Source organism: Salmo salar, chromosome 12 (assembly GCF_965601325.2).
Source record: "Salmo salar chromosome 12, fSalSal1, whole genome shotgun sequence".
NCBI lineage: Eukaryota > Metazoa > Chordata > Actinopteri > Salmoniformes > Salmonidae > Salmo > Salmo salar.
The window spans coordinates 4,886,030-4,911,495 of NC_138302.1; the positions used below are offsets into that span (position 1 = coordinate 4,886,030).

At 43.2% G+C, this 25,466-nt stretch overlaps 1 protein-coding gene across 1 annotated transcript in view; it reads right to left on the reverse strand.

Moving 5' to 3' along the window:
* The window catches only part of LOC106594956 (uncharacterized), a 30,841-nt gene extending 22,925 nt beyond the window's left edge, over positions 1-7,916 (reverse strand). Inside the window, 3 exon segments of the mRNA XM_082958474.1 lie at positions 4,807-4,843; positions 5,069-5,168; positions 6,872-7,916. Of these exon segments, the coding sequence (XP_082814600.1) occupies positions 4,807-4,843; positions 5,069-5,168; positions 6,872-7,037 (303 nt within the window). The 5' untranslated portion in view covers positions 7,038-7,916.
* Positions 7,917-25,466: the final 17,550 nt, after the last annotated feature.

Consider the following 25,466-nt stretch of genomic DNA (forward strand, 5'->3'; position numbering starts at 1 on the left):
AAAAGATGAGAGGCCTGTAATTTTCATCATAGGTACACGTCAACTATGACAGACAAAATTAGAAATAAAAATCCAGAAAATCACATTGTAGGATTTTTAATGAATTTATTTGCAAATTATGGTGGAAAATAAGTATTTGGTCACCTAAAAACAAGCAAGATTTCTGGCTCTCACAGACCTGTAACTTCTTCTTTAAGAGGCTCCTCTGTCCTCTAGTCGTTACCTGTATTAATGGCACCTGTTTGAACTTGTTATCAGTATAAAAGACACCTGTCCACAACCTCAAACAGTCACACTCCAAACTCCACTATGGCCAAGACCAAAGAGCTGTCAAAGGACACCAGAAACAAAATTGTAGACCTGCACCAGGCTGGGAAGACAATCTGCAATAGGTAAGCAGCTTGGTTTGAAGAAATCAACTGTGGGAGCAATGATTAAGAAATGGAAGACATACAAGAGCACTGATAATCTCCCTCGATCTGGGGCTCCACGCAAGATCTCACCCCGTGGGGTCAAAATGATCACAAGAACGGTGAGCAAAAATCCCAGAACCACACGGGGGGACCTAGTGAATGACCTGCAGAGAGCTGGGACCAAAGTAACAAAGCCTACCATCAGTAACACACTACGCCGCCAGGGACTCAAATCCTGCAGTGCCAGACGTGTCCCCCTGCTTAAGCCAGTACATGTCCAGGCCCGTCTGAAGTTTGCTAGAGAGCATTTGGATGATCCAGAAGAGGATTGGGAGAATGTCATATGGTCAGATGAAACCAAAATATAACTTTTTGGTAAAAACTCAACTCATCGTGTTTGGAGGACAAAGAATGCTGAGTTGCATCCAAAGAACACCATACCTACTGTGAAGCATGGGGGTGGAAACATCATGCTTTGGGGCTGTTTTTCTGCAAAGGGACCAGGACGACTGAGCCGTGTAAAGGAAAGAATGAATGGGGCCATGTATCGTGAGATTTTGAGTGAAAACCTCCTTCCATCAGCAAGGGCATTGAAGATGAAACGTGGCTGGGTCTTTCAGCATGACAATGATCCCAAACACACCGCCCGGGCAACGAAGGAGTGGCTTCGTAAGAAGCATTTCAAGGTCCTGGAGTGGCCTAGCCAGTCTCCAGATCTCAACCCCATAGAAAATCGTTGGAGGGAGTTGAAAGTCCGTGTTGCCCAGCAACAGCCCCAAAACATCACTGCTCTAGAGGAGATCAGCATGGAGGAATGGGCCAAAATACCAGAAAGTGTGTGAAAACCTTGTGAAGACTTACAGAAAACGTTTGACCTGTGTCATTGCCAACAAAGGGTATATAACAAAGTATTGAGACAAACTTTTGTTATTGACCAAATACTTATTTTCCACCATCATTTGCAAATAATTCATAAAAAAAATCCTACAATGTGATTTTCTGGATTTTTTTCTCATTTTGTCTGTCATAGTTGAAGTGTACCTATGATGAAAATTACAGGCCTCATCTTTTTAAGCGGGAGAACTTGCACAATTGGTGGCTGACTAAATACTTTTTTGCCCCACTGTACATTAGTAGTAGTAGTTGGTATTACAGCCTGGCTAGCTACACCAGTAGTCAGTAATATAGCTAAGTTAGCTACACCAGTAGTTGCAGTTTGTATTACAGCTGAGTTAGCTACACCAGTAGTCATAGTTGGTAATACAGCTGAGTTACCAACTACGACTACTTGTGTAGCTATTAGTGCTGAGCTAGCTACATCAGTAGTAGTTGGTTTTATAGGCTGGCTAGCTACATCACTAGTAGTTGTAGTAGTAATTGTAGTTGGTTTTACAGCTGCGCTAGATACACCAGTGGTAGTTTTAACTACAGCCTGGCTAGCTACACCAGTAGTTGGGAATACAGCTGAGATAGCTGCAGTAGTAGTAGTTGGTATTACAGCTGAGCTAGCTACACCACTAGTAGTAGTAATAGTAGTTGGTATTACAGCTAAGCTAGCTACACCAGTAGTAGTCGGTACTACAGCCTGGCGAGCTACACCAGGAGCAGTAGTCGGTACTACAGCCTGGCGAGCTACACCAGGAGCAGTAGTCGGTACTACAGCCTGGCTAGCTTCATTAGTAGTAGGTAACAGAGCTGAGCTAGCTACACCAGTAGGAGAAGTTGGTACTACAGCATGGCTAGCTACATCAGTAGTAGTAGTTGGTATTATAGCCTGGCTAGCTACATTAGTAGTAGGTATTACAGCTGAGTTAGCTGCACCAGTAGTAGTTGGTACTACAGCCTGGCTAGCTACATCAGTAGTAGGTATTACAGCTGAGCTAGCTACATCAGTAGTAGTTGGTTTTACAGGCTGGCTAGCTACATCACTAGTAGTAGTAGTAATTGTAGTTGGTATTACAGCTAAACTAGCTACACTTGTAGTAGTTGGTTTTACAGCTGCACTAGCTACATCACTAGTAGTAATAGTTGGTTTTACAGCTGTGCAAGCTACACCAGTAGTAGTTTGAACTACAGCCTGGCTAGCTACACCAGTAGTTGGGAATACAGCTGAGCTAGCTGCATTAGTAGTAGTAGTTGGTTTTACAGCCTGGCTAGCTACATCACTAGTAGTAGTAGTAGTAAAAGTAGTTGGTATTACAGCTGTGCTAGCTACATCACTAGTAGTAATAGTTGGTATTACAGCTGAGCTAGCTACACCACTAGTAGTAATAGTTGGTATTACAGCTGAGCTAGCTACACCACTAGTTGTAGTAGTAGTCGGCACTACAGCCTGGCTAGCTACACCAGTAGTAGTAATAGTTGGTTTTACAGCTGTGCAAGCTACACCAGTAGTAGTTTGAACTACAGCCTGGCTAGCTACACCAGTAGTTGGGAATACAGCTGAGCTAGCTGCATTAGTAGTAGTAGTTGGTTTTACAGCCTGGCTAGCTACATCACTAGTAGTAGTAGTAGTAAAAGTAGTTGGTATTACAGCTGTGCTAGCTACATCACTAGTAGTAATAGTTGGTATTACAGCTGAGCTAGCTACACCACTAGTAGTAATAGTAGTTGGTGTTACAGCCTGGCTAGCTACATCACTAGTAGTAATAGTTGGTATTACAGCTGAGCTAGCTACACCACTAGTTGTAGTAGTAGTCGGCACTACAGCCTGGCTAGCTACACCAGTAGTAGTCGGCACTACAGCCTGGCTAGCTACACCAGTAGTAGTCGGCACTACAGCCTGGCTAGCTACACCAGTAGTAGTCGGCACTACAGCCTGGCTAGCTACACCAGTAGTAGTCGGCACTACAGCCTGGCTAGCTACACCAGTAGTAGTCGGCACTACAGCCTGGCTAGCTACACCAGTAGTAGTCGGCACTACAGCCTGGCTAGCTACACCAGTAGTAGTCGGTACTACAGCCTGGCTAGCTACACCAGTAGTAGTCGGTACTACAGCCTGGCTAGCTACACCAGTAGTAGTTGGTACTACAGCCTGGCTAGCTACACCAGTAGTCGGCAGTGCCTGGAGTGAGGAGCTATGGGTCCACTTAGGATGATCTATCTAGCGCATTATGGAAACACTGCAAAACAGTATAATAAAATGTGTTCCTTTAAACAATGCTTTCACTACAATAACCATTATACAATAGTAGTAAACAATAGCCATCATAACACAAGTCAAGGGACAAAGGGGAAAAGGGAGGGTAGAGAGATCTGGTTTAGTAAGCTATAAACTCTTTGTCGTTGTCACTATCATCATCATAGTAGAGGCTGGTAGGTTGGGAGGTTCAGATGTCACTGTGAAGGGAAGACACAGGGTCTGGTGTGGTGGTGCACGTGCTCACAACAGAACACATAACCTCTTTATTGACAGTTCTGGCAGCGTACAGCAGCAACCAAACACAACCCTGTCGCCACGGGAACCTACCATGCCACACAGTCAGCCCCGTTAGAACCCTGCGATGTCATAATAGATCATTTCAGTGATGTCATAATAGTCTCTGTGATGTCGTAATGCTATCATCATGGCTTTTTGTTTTTTTTGTAACTCTGTACCAAACAAGATCGTGGATTCAGTGGTCATCATAGTAAATACTTAACACCTAGTTTACAGTTTAGCTTTAAGTAAAAAATGATTGCAAAGTAGACAAAATGCATTGTATTTCTAAGTAGTTTGGAGTAAAAAAATATATATATAAAAAAATACTTTCTTGAAAGAACAAAGGATCAACTATGTCCAGTCCATATTAAATGTCAGAATAAGATGAGAACAACATTAGGACAGCCAAATATCAGCAATTAACTTCAGTTTGAGAACACTGTTGAACAGGAAGCAAATTATTTACTGATTAACCCCACCCCCCACACACACAATCACACACAGGTATCCATACAAATCTATGCATTAGTCTTACAGTCAATACGGCACAAAGTCATTGCTACAACACCATGTGAAAGAAAAAGCAGAATTCCCCATTCATTTGAGGTAAAGCAGCATAGTAATAACCAGGCATCATCATGCCTGTAGGATTATGAAGCATTGTCTCAACACACAGGGGGGGGGGGGCTCTGTACAGTGGCAGGCTAACCGTTGTTTCAATATGAAATACAGTCACAATATAGTTCAGATCCATCAACACATTGAACAACATTAAAAACACATTGAGTTACACAACAGAGAACAGCAGTTGGAACCATCAAAACAGAATATTATCACCATGGCAACTCAGAGTTAACTGGTGACCAATCAGAACAGAGTTTACACAGTATGTTTAACCAAAAAAAAAAATCAGAGCAGAGATGATAAAAGGAGGACAGAGATAGTAAGGAAATGAGAGTGCTTGTTACATACGGGTCTGGAGGATCCAGCAGCCATGTCAGAACGGTCACTACAAACAAACAGGAACAAACAAACAAGTCAATAACCACCACAGACATGGACTATAAAACAGAGAGAAGTTGTAGCTTTAGAATAGCTAGGCTGGTTTGACTGGATACTAGTGTGTGGCCGTGTGGAGGTTATTAGGATCAACAGGCGATTGGGGGGGGGGGGGGGGTTACTACCATACTCATGTCATGCAGATACACAGGGTCACGATGTCATAGCTACGTACACAATGAACGTTCTGCCTGCTGGTTTGACCCCTCCGATGGGGGTGCGTCTGACGATCACTGATGAATGTTTGGGGATGTGAACCTCCTCATCAGTGTACTCTGTAGAAGCACAAGGTACACAGTATATATCATCAGTACTGTAGTCTGTAGAAGCACAAGGTACACAGTATATATATCATCAGTACTGTAGTCTATAGAAGCACAAGGTACCCAGTATATATCATCAGTACTGTAGTCTGTAGAAGCACAAGGTACACAGTATATATCATCAGTACTGTAGTCTGTAGAAGCACAAGGTACCCAGTATATATCATCAGTACTGTAGTCTGTAGAAGCACAAGGTACACAGTATATATCATCAGTACTGTAGTCTGTAGAAGCACAAGGTACACAGTATATATCATCAGTACTGTAGTCTGTAGAAGCACAAGGTACCCAGTATATATCATCAGTACTGTAGTCTGTAGAAGCACAAGGTACCCAGTATATATCATCAGTACTGTAGTCTGTAGAAGCACAAGGTACCCAGCATATATCATCAGTACTGTAGTCTGTAGAAGCACAAGGTACACAGTATATATCATTACTGTAGTCTATAGAACCACAGGGAATATAATATATCATTAGTAATACATAAGTGTTTGGGGATGTGGACATCAAACAAACAAAAATAAAATCAGTTAAATTCACATCTTTCTTCCCTATGCAAAATGTCACCCCAGCCTAAGCTCTTAGAGATTGGACTCAACATCTCTTCCCCATGAGTTCCTAGAGATTATACATATGCTTTTGATGATGGGAAAAGTTTTATTTTGGTTCCTCAACAATGAGACACTTGCGTTCAATCTGCATGGTCAATGCAGCTACTGCAACAATGTTGATGACAACAATGCTGTTTTCACTTTGCTTCTTAATATAAATCCACTAGCGTTCAAAAATGAACGTTAGACTATTATATTTACATATACAAACAGCTAGCATGTCATTTCTTAGCAAGTACGGGCCTAAATGTTGTTAGCCGCTAATGTTAATCTCCTGTTAGCTGGCTAGATGTACTGAGTTATAGCAAACGTACTTATACAGTCTCGTAATACCTCAAATCAGCATGTTGTTTGTACAACAGCATCTTCTAAATCAAAGAGGGATAAACAAAGCAAGAATATGTTAGCTACATGAAGTAGGTAAGAGAAAACATTCAATGTAGCCAAAGACTATATGTTCCCCTAGAAACACTTAGGTTCCTACCCTGTCACAAGGTCTCCCTGGCATTTTCATCAAAAGCACTGTATTCAAAGTGCCCACTATTAACTATAGAATAATCATTATAATTCCAACAGTTGACAAGTGTTTTGCTCTAAATCGCAAGTTCAATTGCAACATTTGGTTCAAAATATGACCCATATCGCGCAGCCCTACACGACAGAGTGGAAATGATCTCAAATGAGTGCAGTAAATGCAGAAATGTATGAACACGCTGAAAATTGTTTTTATAATATTAAATTAAAGCAAAAATAAATCAGAATGGAGAAATACCACCATAGGGTCACGCACTACTCAAAGCAAATTTAGCATTTAGAGAATTACAAATATATCTTTTTTTTTTGTGTGTGGGGGGGGGGGGTCAAATACAGTAATACAATCCAACTTTTGTAGCTATATATAGATACTTTTTTAGGCCCATATCGCCGATCCCTACCAGGAAGTACACACAATAAAACTGCATAGAATCACTGACTAACATCAGCTCGTTGTAGAACAACCTGTACTACTTAATGCCGGGGGCGCTCTTGGCTAGTTCTTACCTTCACGGGTCTGTGCGTTGGTGATCTGTAGGTCACAGTCGGTGGCTTTGAGGCGCTCTCTGCCCATAATCTGCCGTTTCAACTCGGCTAGGGTGATGTGCAGCCCGTCAAAGGTCACGGTGTTGTAGTCCAATTTGGACGAGAATTTATAATGAACACACGACATTCTCACAACTATCACTTAAATCAAACTCAGACAAGGGAAAACAACAAGTTAGTTAATAAGAATAACAATAACCAGTACTAGATATGATCTGAGACTGAAGGGAAAGCTACCAGTTTAGTCTAAGATAATATCGAAGGGAAAACAGGCAATTAACTAAGAGGAAGTATTCACAGATAGTCCTTGTAGCTGTATACGTCAAAGACACCAAGCTACTAGTAGTGAAAGGCCGGGACACCAGCAAGCAGCGTCTTTAACCCGGTCAGTTCGTTAAGAGTCCGGTAAAACACAAGAAAAGTACAGTTCCAGAAGTGTCCATTACGGTTTTCACGGTTAATACAGTCAGTAGAGTCTCTCGCGGAAACACGGGCCTTGTAGCTGCTGAGAGCAGCGAGGCACCGAGTTCGCGGTTAGGAGTCCATGCGAGGCCGCAAGCTTCGGTCTTCCGCCGTAAATGGCTTAGTCCAAAATCTTCTATCCGTCCGGAAACTGAAAATCAAACGTCAAAAAAAAGAAGTCCTCAAACGATCTTTTTCGGAGTTGCAATCCACGCAGGAACGATGTTTATCCTTGTATGACCTACGATGAAATTATGAGACAAGGAAATCTGCGGCCTAGGTCAGTGTACCTACCACTCAAAACAAAAACATTAGCCGCAGCTAACGTTAGCGTACAGTATTTGGGTAACTAGTTAACTGGTTAAAAAATGGCCACTGGAAATAACCAGTTAGCTTAGGCTCTTATTCAAAACAACGGTAATTATCTCCTTCCAAACTATCATTTTCGTTGTTTAAATCCATAACATCCATTTCGACGGTCTTTCCGTTGCTCCTCGTTGTCTTCTGAACATCATGGCGGGCCCGGAAACTGGCCTGACAAGAAAACGGAAACGACCCCCCCCCCCCCCTCCTCCTCTCTTTACTGTTCATTGGCGGACTACAATCTATAAGGTGCAACCTACTGTGCTAGGTAGTAAAATATCACAAAACAAACGTTTTTGGATAAAAATATTCATACTAACTAGCAAAAACAACAACAAAAATGATACATACAAATAAATACAATTCACTCTACTTCTGTTAAAATCATAAAGCGAAAACTGATCCCCACAGGTTCAGGAGCATGGGAAGGCGGGGTAGTTCTTATATAGCAACAAACCATGGTCCCGTGTGGCTCAGAGCATGGTGTTTGCAACGCCAGGGTTGTGGGTTCGATACCCACGGGGGACAAGTACGGGAAAAAAACATGTATGAAATGTAAGTCGCTCTGGATAAGAGTGTCTGCTAAATTACTAAAATGTAAATGTATAACCACTTGAAGGTCTTCCGTTGTGAATTCTTTCAGGCCCAAAAACTTTTCTTCCGTATCCACAATTGATGTCCAATTTATATATATAAAAAAAATGTTGACACTTGACCAGTACAGTTATTAACAGTTACAATAAACACCACAAAGCGAAATGTCAGTTTAGACGTTTGGGACGTGTGCAGCTAGCGCCCTGTAGTGAGCTGTAGAATGAAGCAATAAGGCCCGAGGAGGTGCGGTATATGACCATATCGCACGGCTAAGGGCTGTACAACCCTTAGCCGTGGTATATTGGCCATATACCACAAAACCCCTATTATAAACCCCTATTATGGTTACCAACATAATTAGAGCAGTAAAAATAAATGTTCTGTCATACCCGTGGTATCGGGTCTGATATACCATGGCTGTCAGCCAATAAGCATTCAGGGCTTAAACCACCTAGTTTATAATACACGATAAACCACTACATTGTAGAATAATAGTGAAGACATCAAAACTACCCTTTGCCTTGATGACAGCTTTGCACACTCTTGGCATTTTATCAACCAGCTTCATGAGGTAGTCACCTGGAATGTATTTCAATTAACAGGTGTGCCTTGTTAAAAGTTAATTTGGGGAATTTCTTTCCTTCTTAGTGTGTTTGAACCAATCAGTTGTGTTGTGACAAGGTGGGGGGTATACAGAAGATAGCCCTATTTGGTAAAAGACCAAGTCCATATTATGGCAAGAACATCTCAAATAAGCAAAGAGAAATGACAGTCCATCATTACTTTAAAACATAAAGGTCAGTCAATCTGGAAAATGTCAAGAACTTTAAAAGTGCAGTCGCAAAAACCATCAAGCGCTATGATGAAACTGGCTCTCATGAGGACCGCCAGAGGAAAGGAAGACCCAGAGTTACCTCTGCTGCAGAGGATGTTCATTAGAGTTACCAGCCTCCGAAATTGCAGCCCAATAAAATGCTTCACAGAGTTCAAGTAATAGACACATCTCAACATCAACTGTTCAGAGGAGACCAGCTGAATCAAGCTTTCAAGGTCGAATTCCTGCAAAGAAACCCCTACTAAAGGACACCAATAAGAAGAAGAGACTTGCTTGGGCCAAGAAATACGAGCAATGGACATTAGACCGGTGGAAATCTGTCCTTTGGTCCGAATTTGAGATTTTTGATTCCAACCACCATGTCTTTGTGAGACGCAGAGTAGGTGAATGGATGATCTCCGCATGTGTGGTTCCCACCGTGAAGCATGGAGGTATGATGGTGTGATGGTGACACTGTCAGTGATTTTACTTAGATTTCAAGGCACAATTAACCATCAAGGCTACCACAGCATTCTGCAGCGATACGCCATCCCATCTGGTTTGCGCTTGTCTCTCAACAGGGCAAAGACCCAATACACCTCCAGGCCATGTAAGGGCTATTTGACCATGAAGGAGAGTGATGGAGTGCCGCATCAGATAACCAGGCCTCCACAATCACCCGACCTCAACCCAATTGAGATGGTTTGGGATGAGTTGGACCGCAGAGTGAAGGAAAAGCAGCCAACAAGTGCTCAGCATATTTATTTATTTATTTTATTTCACCTTTATTTAACCAGGTAGGCAAGTTGAGAACACGTTCTCATTTACAATTGCGACCTGGCCAAGATAAAGCAAAGCAGTTCAACACATACAACAACACAGTTACACATGGAGTAAAACAAACATATAGTCAATAATACAGTAGAATAATAAGTCTATATACAATGTGAGCAAATGAGGTGAGAGAAGGGAGGTAAAGGCAAAAAAGGCCATGGTGGCAAAGTAGATACAATATAGCAAGTAAAACACTGGAATGGTAGATTTGTAGTGGAAGAATGTACAAAGTAGAAATAGAAATAATGGGGTGCAAAGGAGCAAAATAAATAAATAAATACAGTAGGGGAAGAGGTAGTTGTTTGGGCTAAATTATAGATGGGCTATGTACAGGTGCAGTGATCTGTGAGCTGCTCTGACAGCTGGTGCTTAAAGCTAGTGAGGGAGATAAGTGTTTCCAGTTTCAGAGGTTTTTGTAGTTCGTTCCAGTCATTGGCAGCAGAGAACTGGAAAGAGAGACAGCCAATGGAAGAATTGGCTTTGGGGGTGACCAGAGAGATATACCTGCTGGAGCGCGTGCTACAGGTGGGTGCTGCTATGGTGACCAGTGAGCTGAGATAAGGGGGGACTTTACCTAGCAGGGTCTTGTAGATGACCTGGAGCCAGTGGGTTTGGCGACGAGTATGAAGCAAGGGCCAGCCAACGAGAGCGTACAGGTCGCAGTGGTGGGTAGTATATGGGGCTTTGGTGACAAAACGGATGGCACTGTGATAGACTGCATCCAGTTTATTGAGTAGGGTATTGGAGGCTATTTTGTAAATGACATCGCCGAGGATCGGTAGGATGGTCAGTTTTACAAGGGTATGTTTGGCAGCATGAGTGAAGGATGCTTTGTTGCGAAATAGGAAGCCAATTCTAGATTTAACTTTGGATTGGAGATGTTTGATGTGAGTCGGGAAGGAGAGTTTACAGTCTAACCAGACACCTAGGTATTTGTAGTTGTCCACATATTCTAAGTCAGAACCGTCCAGAGTAGTGATGCTGGACGGGCGGGCAGGTGCAGGCAGCGATTGGTTGAAGAGCATGCATTTAGTTTTACTTGTATTTAAGAGCAGTTGGAGGCCACGGAAGGAGAGTTGTATGATATTGAAGCTCGTCTAGAGGGTTGTTAACACAGTGTCCAAAGAAGGGCTAGAAGTATACAGAATCGTGTCGTCTGCGTAGAGGTGGATCAGAGACTCACCAGCAGCAAGAGCGACATCATTGATGTATACAGAGAAAAGAGTTGGCCCAAGAATTGAACCCTGTGGCACCCCCATAGAGACTGCCAGAGGTCCGGACAACAGGCCATCCGATTTGACACATTGAACTCTATCAGAGAAGTAGTTGGTGAACAAGGCGAGGCAATAATTTGAGAAACCAAGGCTATTGAGTCTGCCGATGAGGATGTGGTGATTGACAGAGTCGAAAGCCTTGGCCAGGTCAATGAATACGGCAGCACAGTATTGTTTCTTATCGATGGCAGTTACGATATCGTTTAGGACCTTGAGTGTGGCTGAGGTGCACCCATGACCAGCTCTGAAACCAGATTGCATAGCGGAGAAGGTGCGGTGGGATTTGAAATGGTCGGTAATCTGTTTGTTGACTTGGCTTTCGAAGACCTTAGAAAGGCAGGGTAGGATAGATATAAGTCTGTAGCAGTTTAGGTCAAGAGTGTCCCCCCCTTTGATGGCACTGTGAGGCCACGGTGATGACCGCAGCTGCTTTCCAATCTTTGGGAATCTCAGACAACACGAAAGACAGGTTGAAGGGGTTGCAACAATTTCGGCAGATAATTTTAGAAAGGGTCCAGATTGTCTAGCCCGGCTGATTTGTAGGGGTCCAGATTTTGCAGCTCTTTCAGAACATCAGCTGACTGGATTTGGGAGAAGGAGGAATGGGGAAGGCTTGGGCAAGTAGCTGTGGGGGGTGCAGTGCTGTTGACCGCGGTAGGGGTAGCCAGGTTGAAAGCAAGGCCAGCCGTAGAAAAATGCTTATTGAAATTCTCAATTATAGTGGATTTATCGGTGGTGACAGAGTTTCCTATCCTCAGTGCAGTGGGCAGTTGGGAGGAGGTGTTCTTATTCTCCATGGACTTTACAGTGTCCCAGAACTTTTTTGAGTTTGTGTTGCAGGAAGCAAATTTCTGCTTGAAAAAGCTAGCCTTGGCTTTTCTAACTGCCTGTGTATATTGGTTTCTAACTTCCCTGAAAAGTTGCATATCACGGGGGCTGTTCGATGCTAATGCAGAACGCCACAGGATGTTTTTGTGTTGGTTAAGGGCAGTCAGGTCTGGAGAGAACCAAGGGCTATATCTGTTCCTGGTTCTAAATTTCTTGAATGGGGCATGCTTATTTAAGATGGTGAGGAAGGCATTTAAAAAAAATAACCAGGCATCATCTACTGACGGGATGAGGTCAATATCCTTCCAGGATACCCGGGCCATATCGATTAGAAAGGCTTGCTCGCTGAAGTGTTTCAGGGAGCGTTTGACAGTGATGAGTGGAGGTCGTTTGACCGCTGATCCGTTACGGATGCAGGCAATGAGGCAGTGATCGCTGAGATCTTGGTTGAAAACAGCAGATGTGTATTTAGAGGGCAAGTTGGTTAGGATGATATCTATGAGGGTGCCCGTGTTTACGGCTTTGGGGTGGTACCTGGTAGGTTCATGTGGAAACTCCTTCAAGACTGTTGGAAAAGCATTCCAGGTGAAGCTGGTTGAGAGAATTCCAAGAGTGTTCAAAGCTGTAATCAAGGCAAAATGTGGCTACTTTGAAGAATCTCAAATATAAAATATATTTAGAGTTGTTTAACACTTTTTTTGGTTACTACATGATTCCATATGTGTTATTTCATAGTTTTGATGTCTGTTGCACATACTTGTTCTGTTCTATAAATAGAACAGATTAAAATAACTGTAAGAAATAGAATTGAATACTTGTAATGGCATTACACCTCAGGAGAGAAAAGTGACCGAAAGAGGCTTTTATACAGGACCAATACTGAGCCATGGCAGGAGAATCACTGTACTTTGTTATCGCAATAGTCTCTGTGTGTGTGTGTGCGTGTGTGTGTGATGGGTTGCGTTTGTTTGTTGACAGTAATCTGTATGTTGTATTTTGGCTGGTGGTTCAAAGCACTCTACACCTGAGATGCCACAGATTCAGGTGTTTTCTCAGTCCACAGAGTCCGAGGAGACACATGCACACACACACACACACACACACACACACACACACACACACACACACACACACACACACACACACACACACACACACACACACACACACACACACACACACACACACACACACACACGCACACACCAGCCAAAATCAACAGCTGAGATGTTATTATTACTGTAATAATTTATATTACTATAAAAAACAGAGGAACAGTAGAAAACATTTCATAATGTCACAGAAATGTAAGTTATGCCTCATTTTAAACTCAAATTTATTGTAGACAGTGTGAGGGCCGACTAAGGGTTACTAGAGGTTAGTCAGTGTATTTATTGTAGACAGTGTGAGGGCCGACTAAGGGTTACTAGAGGTTAGTCAGTGTATTTACTGTAGACAGTGTGAGGGCCGACTAAGGGTTACTAGAGGTTAGTCAGTGTATTTATTGTAGACAGTGTGAGGGCCGACTAAGGGTTACTAGAGGTTAGTCAGTGTATTTACTGTAGACAGTGTGAGGGCCGACTAAGCGTTACTAGAGGTTAGTCAGTGTATTTATTGTAGACAGTGTGAGGGCCGACTAAGGGTTACTAGAGGTTAGTCAGTGTATTTACTGTAGACAGTGTGAGTAGACAGTGTGAGGGCCGACTAAGGGTTACTAGAGGTTAGTCAGTGTATTTACTGTAGACAGTGTGAGGGCCGACTAAGGGTTACTAGAGGTTAGTCAGTGTATTTACTGTAGACAGTGTGAGGGCCGACTAAGGGTTACTAGAGGTTAGTCAGTGTATTTATTGTAGACAGTGTGAGGGCCGACTAAGGGTTACTATAGGTTAGTCAGTGTATTTATTGTTGACAGTGTGAGGGCCGACTAAGGGTTACTAGAGGTTAGTCTGTGTATTTACTGTAGACAGTGTGAGGGCCGACTAAGGGTTACTAGAGGTTAGTCAGTGTATTTACTGTAGACAGTGTGAGGGCCGACTAAGAGTTACTAGAGGTTAGTCAGTGTATTTATTGTAGACAGTGTGAGGGCCGACTAAGGGTTACTAGAGGTTAGTCAGTGTATTTATTGTAGACAGTGTGAGGGCCGACTAAGGGTTACTAGAGGTTAGTCAGTGTATTTACTGTAGACAGTGTGAGGGCCGACTAAGGGTTACTAGAGGTTAGTCAGTGTATTTACTGTAGACAGTGTGAGTGCCGACTAAGGGTTACTAGAGGTTAGTCAGTGTATTTATTGTAGACAGTGTGAGGGCCGACTAAGGGTTACTATAGGTTAGTCAGTGTATTTACTGTAGACAGTGTGAGGGCCGACTAAGAGTTACTAGAGGTTAGTCAGTGTATTTATTGTAGACAGTGTGAGGGCCGACTAAGGGTTACTAGAGGTTAGTCAGTGTATTTATTGTAGACAGTGTGAGGGCCGACTAAGGGTTACTAGAGGTTAGTCAGTGTATTTACTGTAGACAGTGTGAGGGCCGACTAAGGGTTACTAGAGGTTAGTCAGTGTATTTATTGTAGACAGTGTGAGGGCCGACTAAGGGTTACTATAGGTTAGTCAGTGTATTTATTGTAGACAGTGTGAGGGCCGACTAAGAGTTACTAGAGGTTAGTCAGTGTATTTATTGTAGACAGTGTGAGGGCCGACTAAGGGTTACTAGAGGTTAGTCAGTGTATTTATTGTAGACATTGTGAGGGCCGACTAAGGGTTACTATAGGTTAGTCAGTGTATTTATTGTAGACAGTGTGAGGGCCGACTAAGGGTTACTAGAGGTTAGTCAGTGTATTTACTGTAGACAGTGTGAGGGCCGACTAAGGGTTACTAGAGGTTAGTCAGTGTATTTACTGTAGACAGTGTGAGGGCCGACTAAGGGTTACTAGAGGTTAGTCAGTGTATTTATTGTAGACAGTGTGAGGGCCGACTAAGGGTTACTAGAGGTTAGTCAGTGTATTTACTGTAGACAGTGTGAGGGCCGACTAAGCGTTACTAGAGGTTAGTCAGTGTATTTATTGTAGACAGTGTGAGGGCCGACTAAGGGTTACTATAGGTTAGTCAGTGTATTTACTGTAGACAGTGTGAGGGCCGACTAAGAGTTACTAGAGGTTAGTCAGTGTATTTATTGTAGACAGTGTGAGGGCCGACTAAGGGTTACTAGAGGTTAGTCAGTGTATTTATTGTAGACAGTGTGAGGGCCGACTAAGGGTTACTAGAGGTTAGTCAGTGTATTTACTGTAGACAGTGTGAGGGCCGACTAAGGGTTACTAGAGGTTAGTCAGTGTATTTATTGTAGACAGTGTGAGGGCCGACTAAGGGTTACTATAGGTTAGTCAGTGTATTTATTGTAGGACAGTGTGAGGGCCGACTAAGAGTTACTAGAGGTTAGTCAGTGTATTTATTGTAGACAGTGTGAGGGCCGACTAAGGGTTACTAGAGGTTAGTCAGTGTATTTATTGTAGACAGTGTGAGGGCCGACTAAGGGTTACCAGAGGTTAGTCAGTGTATTTATTGTAGCACAGTGTTTGAGGGCCGACTAAGGGTTACTAGAGGTTAGTCAGTGTATTTACTGTAGACAGTGTGAGGGCCGACTAAGGGTTACTATAGGTTAGTCAGTGTATTTATTGTAGACAGTGTGAGGGCCGACTAAGAGTTACTAGAGGTTAGTCAGTGTATTTATTGTAGACAGTGTGAGGGCCGACTAAGGGTTACCAGAGGTTAGTCAGTGTATTTATTGTACACATTTTGAGGGCCGACTAAGGGTTACTAGAGGTTAGTCAGTGTATTTACTGTAGACAGTGTGAGGGCCGACTAAGGGTTACTATAGGTTAGTTAGTGTATTTACTGTAGACAGTGTGAGGGCCGACTAAGAGTTACTAGAGGTTAGTCAGTGTATTTATTGTAGACAGTGTGAGGGCCGACTAAGGGTTACTAGAGGTTAGTCAGTGTATTTACAGGTTAGTCAGTGTATTTATTGTAGACAGTGTGAGGGCCGACTAAGAGTTACTAGAGGTTAGTCAGTGTATTTATTGTAGACAGTGTGAGGGCCGACTAAGGGTTACTAGAGGTTAGTCAGTGTATTTATTGTAGACAGTGTGAGGGCCGACTAAGGGTTACCAGAGGTTAGTCAGTGTATTTATTGTACACATTTTGAGGGCCGGACTAAGGGTTACTAGAGGTTAGTCAGTGTATTTACTGTAGACAGTGGTGAGGGCCGACTAAGGGTTACTATAGGTTAGTCAGTGTATTTACTGTAGACAGTGTGAGGGCCGACTAAGAGTTACTAGAGGTTAGTCAGTGTATTTATTGTAGACAGTGTGTGGGCCGACTAAGGGTTACTAGAGGTTAGTCAGTGTATTTATTGTAGACAGTGTGAGGGCCGACTAAGGGTTACTAGAGGTTAGTCAGTGTATTTACTGTAGACAGTGTGAGGGCCGACTAAGGGTTACTAGAGGTTAGTCAGTGTATTTACTGTAGACAGTGTGAGGGCCGACTAAGAGTTACTAGAGGTTAGTCAGTGTATTTATTGTAGACAGTGTGAGGGCCGACTAAGGGTTACTAGAGGTTAGTCAGTGTATTTATTGTAGACAGTGTGAGGGCCGACTAAGGGTTACTAGAGGTTAGTCAGTGTATTTACTGTAGACAGTGTGAGGGCCGACTAAGGGTTACTAGAGGTTAGTCAGTGTATTTACTGTAGACAGTGTGAGGGCCGACTAAGGGTTACTAGAGGTTAGTCAGTGTATTTATTGTAGACAGTGTGAGGGCCGACTAAGGGTTACTATAGGTTAGTCAGTGTATTTACTGTAGACAGTGTGAGGGCCGACTAAGAGTTACTAGAGGTTAGTCAGTGTATTTATTGTAGACAGTGTGAGGGCCGACTAAGGGTTACTAGAGGTTAGTCAGTGTATTTACTGTAGACAGTGTGAGGGCCGACTAAGGGTTACTAGAGGTTAGTCAGTGTATTTATTGTAGACAGTGTGAGGGCCGACTAAGGGTTACTATAGGTTAGTCAGTGTATTTATTGTAGACAGTGTGAGGGCCCGACTAAGGGTTACGAGAGGTTAGTCAGTGTATTTATTGTAGACAGTGTGAGGGCCGACTAAGGGTTACTAGAGGTTAGTCAGTGTATTTATTGTAGACAGTGTGAGGGCCGACTAAGGGTTACTAGAGGTTAGTCAGTGTATTTACTGTAGACAGTGTGAGGGCCGACTAAGGGTTACTAGAGGTTAGTCAGTGTATTTACTGTAGACAGTGTGAGGGCCGACTAAGAGTTACTAGAGGTTAGTCAGTGTATTTATTGTAGACAGTGTGAGGGCCGACTAAGGGTTACTAGAGGTTAGTCAGTGTATTTATTGTAGACAGTGTGAGGGCCGACTAAGGGTTACTAGAGGTTAGTCAGTGTATTTACTGTAGACAGTGTGAGGGCCGACTAAGGGTTACTAGAGGTTAGTCAGTGTATTTACTGTAGACAGTGTGAGGGCCGACTAAGGGTTACTAGAGGTTAGTCAGTGTATTTATTGTAGACAGTGTGAGGGCCGACTAAGGGTTACTATAGGTTAGTCAGTGTATTTACTGTAGACAGTGTGAGGGCCGACTAAGAGTTACTAGAGGTTAGTCAGTGTATTTATTGTAGACAGTGTGAGGGCCGACTAAGGGTTACTAGAGGTTAGTCAGTGTATTTACTGTAGACAGTGTGAGGGCCGACTAAGGGTTACTAGAGGTTAGTCAGTGTATTTATTGTAGACAGTGTGAGGGCCGACTAAGGGTTACTAGAGGTTAGTCAGTGTATTTATTGTAGACAGTGTGAGGGCCGACTAAGGGTTACTAGAGGTTAGTCAGTGTATTTACTGTAGACAGTGTGAGGGCCGACTAAGCGTTACTAGAGGTTAGTCAGTGTATTTATTGTAGACAGTGTGAGGGCCGACTAAGGGTTACTAGAGGTTAGTCAGTGTATTTACTGTAGACAGTGTGAGGGCCGACTAAGGGTTACTAGAGGTTAGTCAGTGTATTTACTGTAGACAGTGTGAGGGCCGACTAAGGGTTACTAGAGGTTAGTCAGTGTATTTATTGTAGACAGTGTGAGGGCCGACTAAGGGTTACTAGAGGTTAGTCAGTGTATTTACTGTAGACAGTGTGAGGGCCGACTAAGCGTTACTAGAGGTTAGTCAGTGTATTTATTGTAGACAGTGTGAGGGCCGACTAAGGGTTACTAGAGGTTAGTCAGTGTATTTACTGTAGACAGTGTGAGGGCCGACTAAGGGTTACTAGAGGTTAGTCAGTGTATTTACTGTAGACAGTGTGAGGGCCGACTAAGGGTTACTAGAGGTTAGTCAGTGTATTTATTGTAGACAGTGTGAGGGCCGACTAAGGGTTACTATAGGTTAGTCAGTGTATTTATTGTTGACAGTGTGAGGGCCGACTAAGGGTTACTAGAGGTTAGTCTGTGTATTTACTGTAGACAGTGTGAGGGCCGACTAAGGGTTACTAGAGGTTAGTCAGTGTATTTACTGTAGACAGTGTGAGGGCCGACTAAGAGTTACTAGAGGTTAGTCAGTGTATTTATTGTAGACAGTGTGAGGGCCGACTAAGGGTTACTAGAGGTTAGTCAGTGTATTTACTGTAGACAGTGTGAGGGCCGACTAAGGGTTACTAGAGGTTAGTCAGTGTATTTACTGTAGACAGTGTGAGGGCCGACTAAGGGTTACTAGAGGTTAGTCAGTGTATTTACTGTAGACAGTGTGAGTGCCGACTAAGGGTTACTAGAGGTTAGTCAGTGTATTTATTGTAGACAGTGTGAGGGCCGACTAAGGGTTACTATAGGTTAGTCAGTGTATTTACTGTAGACAGTGTGAGGGCCGACTAAGAGTTACTAGAGGTTAGTCAGTGTATTTATTGTAGACAGTGTGAGGGCCGACTAAGGTCAGTGTATTTATTGTAGACAGTGTGAGGGCCGACTAAGGGTTACTAGAGGTTAGTCAGTGTATTTATTGTAGACAGTGTGAGGGCCGACTAAGGGTTACTATAGGTTAGTCAGTGTATTTACTGTAGACAGTGTGAGGGCCGACTAAGGGTTACTAGAGGTTAGTCAGTGTATTTATTGTAGACAGTGTGAGGGCCGACTAAGGGTTACTATAGGTTAGTCAGTGTATTTATTGTAGACAGTGTGAGGGCCGACTAAGAGTTACTAGAGGTTAGTCAGTGTATTTATTGTAGACAGTGTGAGGGCCGACTAAGGGTTACTAGAGGTTAGTCAGTGTATTTATTGTAGACAGTGTGAGGGCCGACTAAGGGTTACGAGAGGTTAGTCAGTGTATTTATTGTAGACAGTGTGAGGGCCGACTAAGGGTTACTAGAGGTTAGTCAGTGTATTTATTGTAGACAGTGTGAGGGCCGACTAAGGGTTACTATAGGTTAGTCAGTGTATTTATTGTAGACAGTGTGAGGGCCGACTAAGGGTTACTAGAGGTTAGTCAGTGTATTTACTGTAGACAGTGTGAGGGCCGACTAAGGGTTACTAGAGGTTAGTCAGTGTATTTACTGTAGACAGTGTGAGGGCCGACTAAGAGTTACTAGAGGTTAGTCAGTGTATTTATTGTAGACAGTGTGAGGGCCGACTAGGGGTTACTAGAGGTTAGTCAGTGTATTTACTGTAGACAGTGTGAGGGCCGACTAAGGGTTACTAGAGGTTAGTCAGTGTATTTACTGTAGACAGTGTGAGGGCCGACTAAGGGTTACTAGAGGTTAGTCAGTGTATTTACTGTAGACAGTGTGAGGGCCGACTAAGGGTTACTAGAGGTTAGTCAGTGTATTTATTGTAGACATTGTGAGTGCCGACTAAGGGTTACTATAGGTTAGTCAGTGTATTTACTGTAGACAGTGTGATGGCCGACTAAGAGTTACTAGAGGTTAGTCAGTGTATTTACTGTAGACAGTGTGAGGGCCGACTAAGGGTTACTAGAGGTTAGTCAGTGTATTTATTGTAGACAGTGTGAGGGCCGACTAAGGGTTACGAGAGGTTAGTCAGTGTATTTATTGTAGACAGTGTGAGGGCCGACTAAGGGTTACGAGAGGTTAGTCAGTGTATTTATTGTAGACAGTGTGAGGGCCGACTAAGGGTTACTATAGGTTAGTCAGTGTATTTATTGTTGACAGTGTGAGGGCCGACTAAGGGTTACTAGAGGTTAGTCTGTGTATTTACTGTAGACAGTGTGAGGGCCGACTAAGGGTTACTAGAGGTTAGTCAGTGTATTTACTGTAGACAGTGTGAGGGCCGACTAAGAGTTACTAGAGGTTAGTCAGTGTATTTATTGTAGACAGTGTGAGGGCCGACTAAGGGTTACTAGAGGTTAGTCAGTGTATTTATTGTAGACAGTGTGAGGGCCGACTAAGGGTTACTAGAGGTTAGTCAGTGTATTTATTGTAGACAGTGTGAGGGCCGACTAAGGGTTACTAGAGGTTAGTCAGTGTATTTATTGTAGACAGTGTGAGGGCCGACTAAGGGTTACTAGAGGTTAGTCAGTGTATTTACTGTAGACAGTGTGAGGGCCGACTAAGGGTTACTAGAGGTTAGTCAGTGTATTTACTGTAGACAGTGTGAGTGCCGACTAAGGGTTACTAGAGGTTAGTCAGTGTATTTATTGTAGACAGTGTGAGGGCCGACTAAGGGTTACTATAGGTTAGTCAGTGTATTTACTGTAGACAGTGTGAGGGCCGACTAAGAGTTACTAGAGGTTAGTCAGTGTATTTATTGTAGACAGTGTGTGGGCCGACTAAGGGTTACTAGAGGTTAGTCAGTGTATTTATTGTAGACAGTGTGAGGGCCGACTAAGGGTTACTAGAGGTTAGTCAGTGTATTTACTGTAGACAGTGTGAGGGCCGACTAAGGGTTACTAGAGGTTAGTCAGTGTATTTACTGTAGACAGTGTGAGGGCCGACTAAGAGTTACTAGAGGTTAGTCAGTGTATTTATTGTAGACAGTGTGAGGGCCGACTAAGGGTTACTAGAGGTTAGTCAGTGTATTTATTGTAGACAGTGTGAGGGCCGACTAAGGGTTACTAGAGGTTAGTCAGTGTATTTACTGTAGACAGTGTGAGGGCCGACTAAGGGTTACTAGAGGTTAGTCAGTGTATTTACTGTAGACAGTGTGAGGGCCGACTAAGGGTTACTAGAGGTTAGTCAGTGTATTTATTGTAGACAGTGTGAGGGCCGACTAAGGGTTACTAGAGGTTAGTCAGTGTATTTATTGTAGACAGTGTGAGGGCCGACTAAGGGTTACTAGAGGTTAGTCAGTGTATTTACTGTAGACAGTGTGAGGGCCGACTAAGGGTTACTAGAGGTTAGTCAGTGTATTTACTGTAGACAGTGTGAGGGCCGACTAAGGGTTACTAGAGGTTAGTCAGTGTATTTATTGTAGACAGTGTGAGGGCCGACTAAGGGTTACTATAGGTTAGTCAGTGTATTTACTGTAGACAGTGTGATGGCCGACTAAGAGTTACTAGAGGTTAGTCAGTGTATTTATTGTAGACAGTGTGAGGGCCGACTAAGGGTTACTAGAGGTTAGTCAGTGTATTTATTGTAGACAGTGTGAGGGCCGACTAAGGGTTACTAGAGGTTAGTCAGTGTATTTACTGTAGACAGTGTGAGGGCCGACTAAGGGTTACTAGAGGTTAGTCAGTGTATTTACTGTAGACAGTGTGAGGGCCGACTAAGGGTTACTAGAGGTTAGTCAGTCTATTTATTGTAGACAGTGTGAGGGCCGACTAAGGGTTACTAGAGGTTAGTCAGTGTATTTATTGTAGACAGTGTGAGGGCCGACTAAGGGTTACTAGAGGTTAGTCAGTGTATTTACTGTAGACAGTGTGAGGGCCGACTAAGGGTTACTAGAGGTTAGTCAGTGTATTTACTGTAGACAGTGTGAGGGCCGACTAAGGGTTACTAGAGGTTAGTCAGTGTATTTATTGTAGACAGTGTGAGGGCCGACTAAGGGTTACTATAGGTTAGTCAGTGTATTTACTGTAGACAGTGTGATGGCCGACTAAGAGTTACTAGAGGTTAGTCAGTGTATTTATTGTAGACAGTGTGAGGGCCGACTAAGGGTTACTAGAGGTTAGTCAGTGTATTTACTGTAGACAGTGTGAGGGCCGACTAAGGGTTACTAGAGGTTAGTCAGTGTATTTATTGTAGACAGTGTGAGGGCCGACTAAGGGTTACTATAGGTTAGTCAGTGTATTTATTGTAGACAGTGTGAGGGCCCGACTAAGGGTTACGAGAGGTTAGTCAGTGTATTTATTGTAGACAGTGTGAGGGCCGACTAAGGGTTACTAGAGGTTAGTCAGTGTATTTATTGTAGACAGTGTGAGGGCCGACTAAGGGTTACTAGAGGTTAGTCAGTGTTTTTACTGTAGACAGTGTGAGGGCCGACTAAGGGTTACTAGAGGTTAGTCAGTGTATTTACTGTAGACAGTGTGAGGGCCGACTAAGAGTTACTAGAGGTTAGTCAGTGTATTTATTGTAGACAGTGTGAGGGCCGACTAAGGGTTACTAGAGGTTAGTCAGTGTATTTATTGTAGACAGTGTGAGGGCCGACTAAGGGTTACTAGAGGTTAGTCAGTGTATTTACTGTAGACAGTGTGAGGGCCGACTAAGGGTTACTAGAGGTTAGTCAGTGTATTTACTGTAGACAGTGTGAGGGCCGACTAAGGGTTACTAGAGGTTAGTCAGTGTATTTATTGTAGACAGTGTGAGGGCCGACTAAGGGTTACTATAGGTTAGTCAGTGTATTTACTGTAGACAGTGTGATGGCCGACTAAGAGTTACTAGAGGTTAGTCAGTGTATTTATTGTAGACAGTGTGAGGGCCGACTAAGGGTTACTAGAGGTTAGTCAGTGTATTTACTGTAGACAGTGTGAGGGCCGACTAAGGGTTACTAGAGGTTAGTCAGTGTATTTATTGTAGACAGTGTGAGGGCCGACTAAGGGTTACTATAGGTTAGTCAGTGTATTTATTGTAGACAGTGTGAGGGCCGACTAAGAGTTACTAGAGGTTAGTCAGTGTATTTATTGTAGACAGTGTGAGGGCCGACTAAGGGTTACTAGAGGTTAGTCAGTGTATTTATTGTAGACAGTGTGAGGGCCGACTAAGGGTTACGAGAGGTTAGTCAGTGTATTTATTGTACACATTTTGATGGCCGACTAAGGGTTACTAGAGGTTAGTCAGTGTATTTACTGTAGACAGTGTGAGGGCCGACTAAGGGTTACTATAGGTTAGTTAGTGTATTTACTGTAGACAGTGTGAGGGCCGACTAAGAGTTACTAGAGGTTAGTCAGTGTATTTATTGTAGACAGTGTGAGGGCCGACTAGGGGTTACTAGAGGTTAGTCAGTGTATTTATTGTAGACAGTGTGAGGGCCGACTAAGGGTTACTAGAGGTTAGTCAGTGTATTTACTGTAGACAGTGTGAGGGCCGACTAAGGGTTACTAGAGGTTAGTCAGTGTATTTATTGTAGACAGTGTGAGGGCCGACTAAGGGTTACTAGAGGTTAGTCAGTGTATTTACTGTAGACAGTGTGAGGGCCGACTAAGCGTTACTAGAGGTTAGTCAGTGTATTTATTGTAGACAGTGTGAGGGCCGACTAAGGGTTACTAGAGGTTAGTCAGTGTATTTATTGTAGACAGTGTGAGGGCCGACTAAGGGTTACGAGAGGTTAGTCAGTGTATTTATTGTAGACAGTGTGAGGGCCGACTAAGGGTTACTAGAGGTTAGTCAGTGTATTTATTGTAGACAGTGTGAGGGCCGACTAAGGGTTACTATAGGTTAGTCAGTGTATTTATTGTTGACAGTGTGAGGGCCGACTAAGGGTTACTAGAGGTTAGTCTGTGTATTTACTGTAGACAGTGTGAGGGCCGACTAAGGGTTACTAGAGGTTAGTCAGTGTATTTACTGTAGACAGTGTGAGGGCCGACTAAGAGTTACTAGAGGTTAGTCAGTGTATTTACTGTAGACAGTGTGAGGGCCGACTAAGAGTTACTAGAGGTTAGTCAGTGTATTTATTGTAGACAGTGTGAGGGCCGACTAAGGGTTACTAGAGGTTAGTCAGTGTATTTATTGTAGACAGTGTGAGGGCCGACTAAGGGTTACTAGAGGTTAGTCAGTGTATTTACTGTAGACAGTGTGAGGGCCGACTAAGGGTTACTAGAGGTTAGTCAGTGTATTTACTGTAGACAGTGTGAGGGCCGACTAAGGGTTACTAGAGGTTAGTCAGTGTATTTATTGTAGACAGTGTGAGGGCCGACTAAGGGTTACTATAGGTTAGTCAGTGTATTTACTGTAGACAGTGTGATGGCCGACTAAGAGTTACTAGAGGTTAGTCAGTGTATTTATTGTAGACAGTGTGAGGGCCGACTAAGGGTTACTAGAGGTTAGTCAGTGTATTTATTGTAGACAGTGTGAGGGCCGACTAAGGGTTACGAGAGGTTAGTCAGTGTATTTATTGTACACATTTTGAGGGCCGACTAAGGGTTACTAGAGGTTAGTCAGTGTATTTACTGTAGACAGTGTGAGGGCCGACTAAGGGTTACTATAGGTTAGTTAGTGTATTTACTGTAGACAGTGTGAGGGCCGACTAAGAGTTACTAGAGGTTAGTCAGTGTATTTATTGTAGACAGTGTGAGGGCCGACTAGGGGTTACTAGAGGTTAGTCAGTGTATTTATTGTAGACAGTGTGAGGGCCGACTAAGGGTTACTAGAGGTTAGTCAGTGTATTTACTGTAGACAGTGTGAGGGCCGACTAAGGGTTACTAGAGGTTAGTCAGTGTATTTATTGTAGACAGTGTGAGGGCCGACTAAGGGTTACTAGAGGTTAGTCAGTGTATTTACTGTAGACAGTGTGAGGGCCGACTAAGCGTTACTAGAGGTTAGTCAGTGTATTTATTGTAGACAGTGTGAGGGCCGACTAAGGGTTACTAGAGGTTAGTCAGTGTATTTATTGTAGACAGTGTGAGGGCCGACTAAGGGTTACGAGAGGTTAGTCAGTGTATTTATTGTAGACAGTGTGAGGGCCGACTAAGGGTTACTAGAGGTTAGTCAGTGTATTTATTGTAGACAGTGTGAGGGCCGACTAAGGGTTACTATAGGTTAGTCAGTGTATTTATTGTTGACAGTCTGAGGGCCGACTAAGGGTTACTAGAGGTTAGTCTGTGTATTTACTGTAGACAGTGTGAGGGCCGACTAAGGGTTACTAGAGGTTAGTCAGTGTATTTACTGTAGACAGTGTGAGGGCCGACTAAGAGTTACTAGAGGTTAGTCAGTGTATTTATTGTAGACAGTGTGAGGGCCGACTAAGGGTTA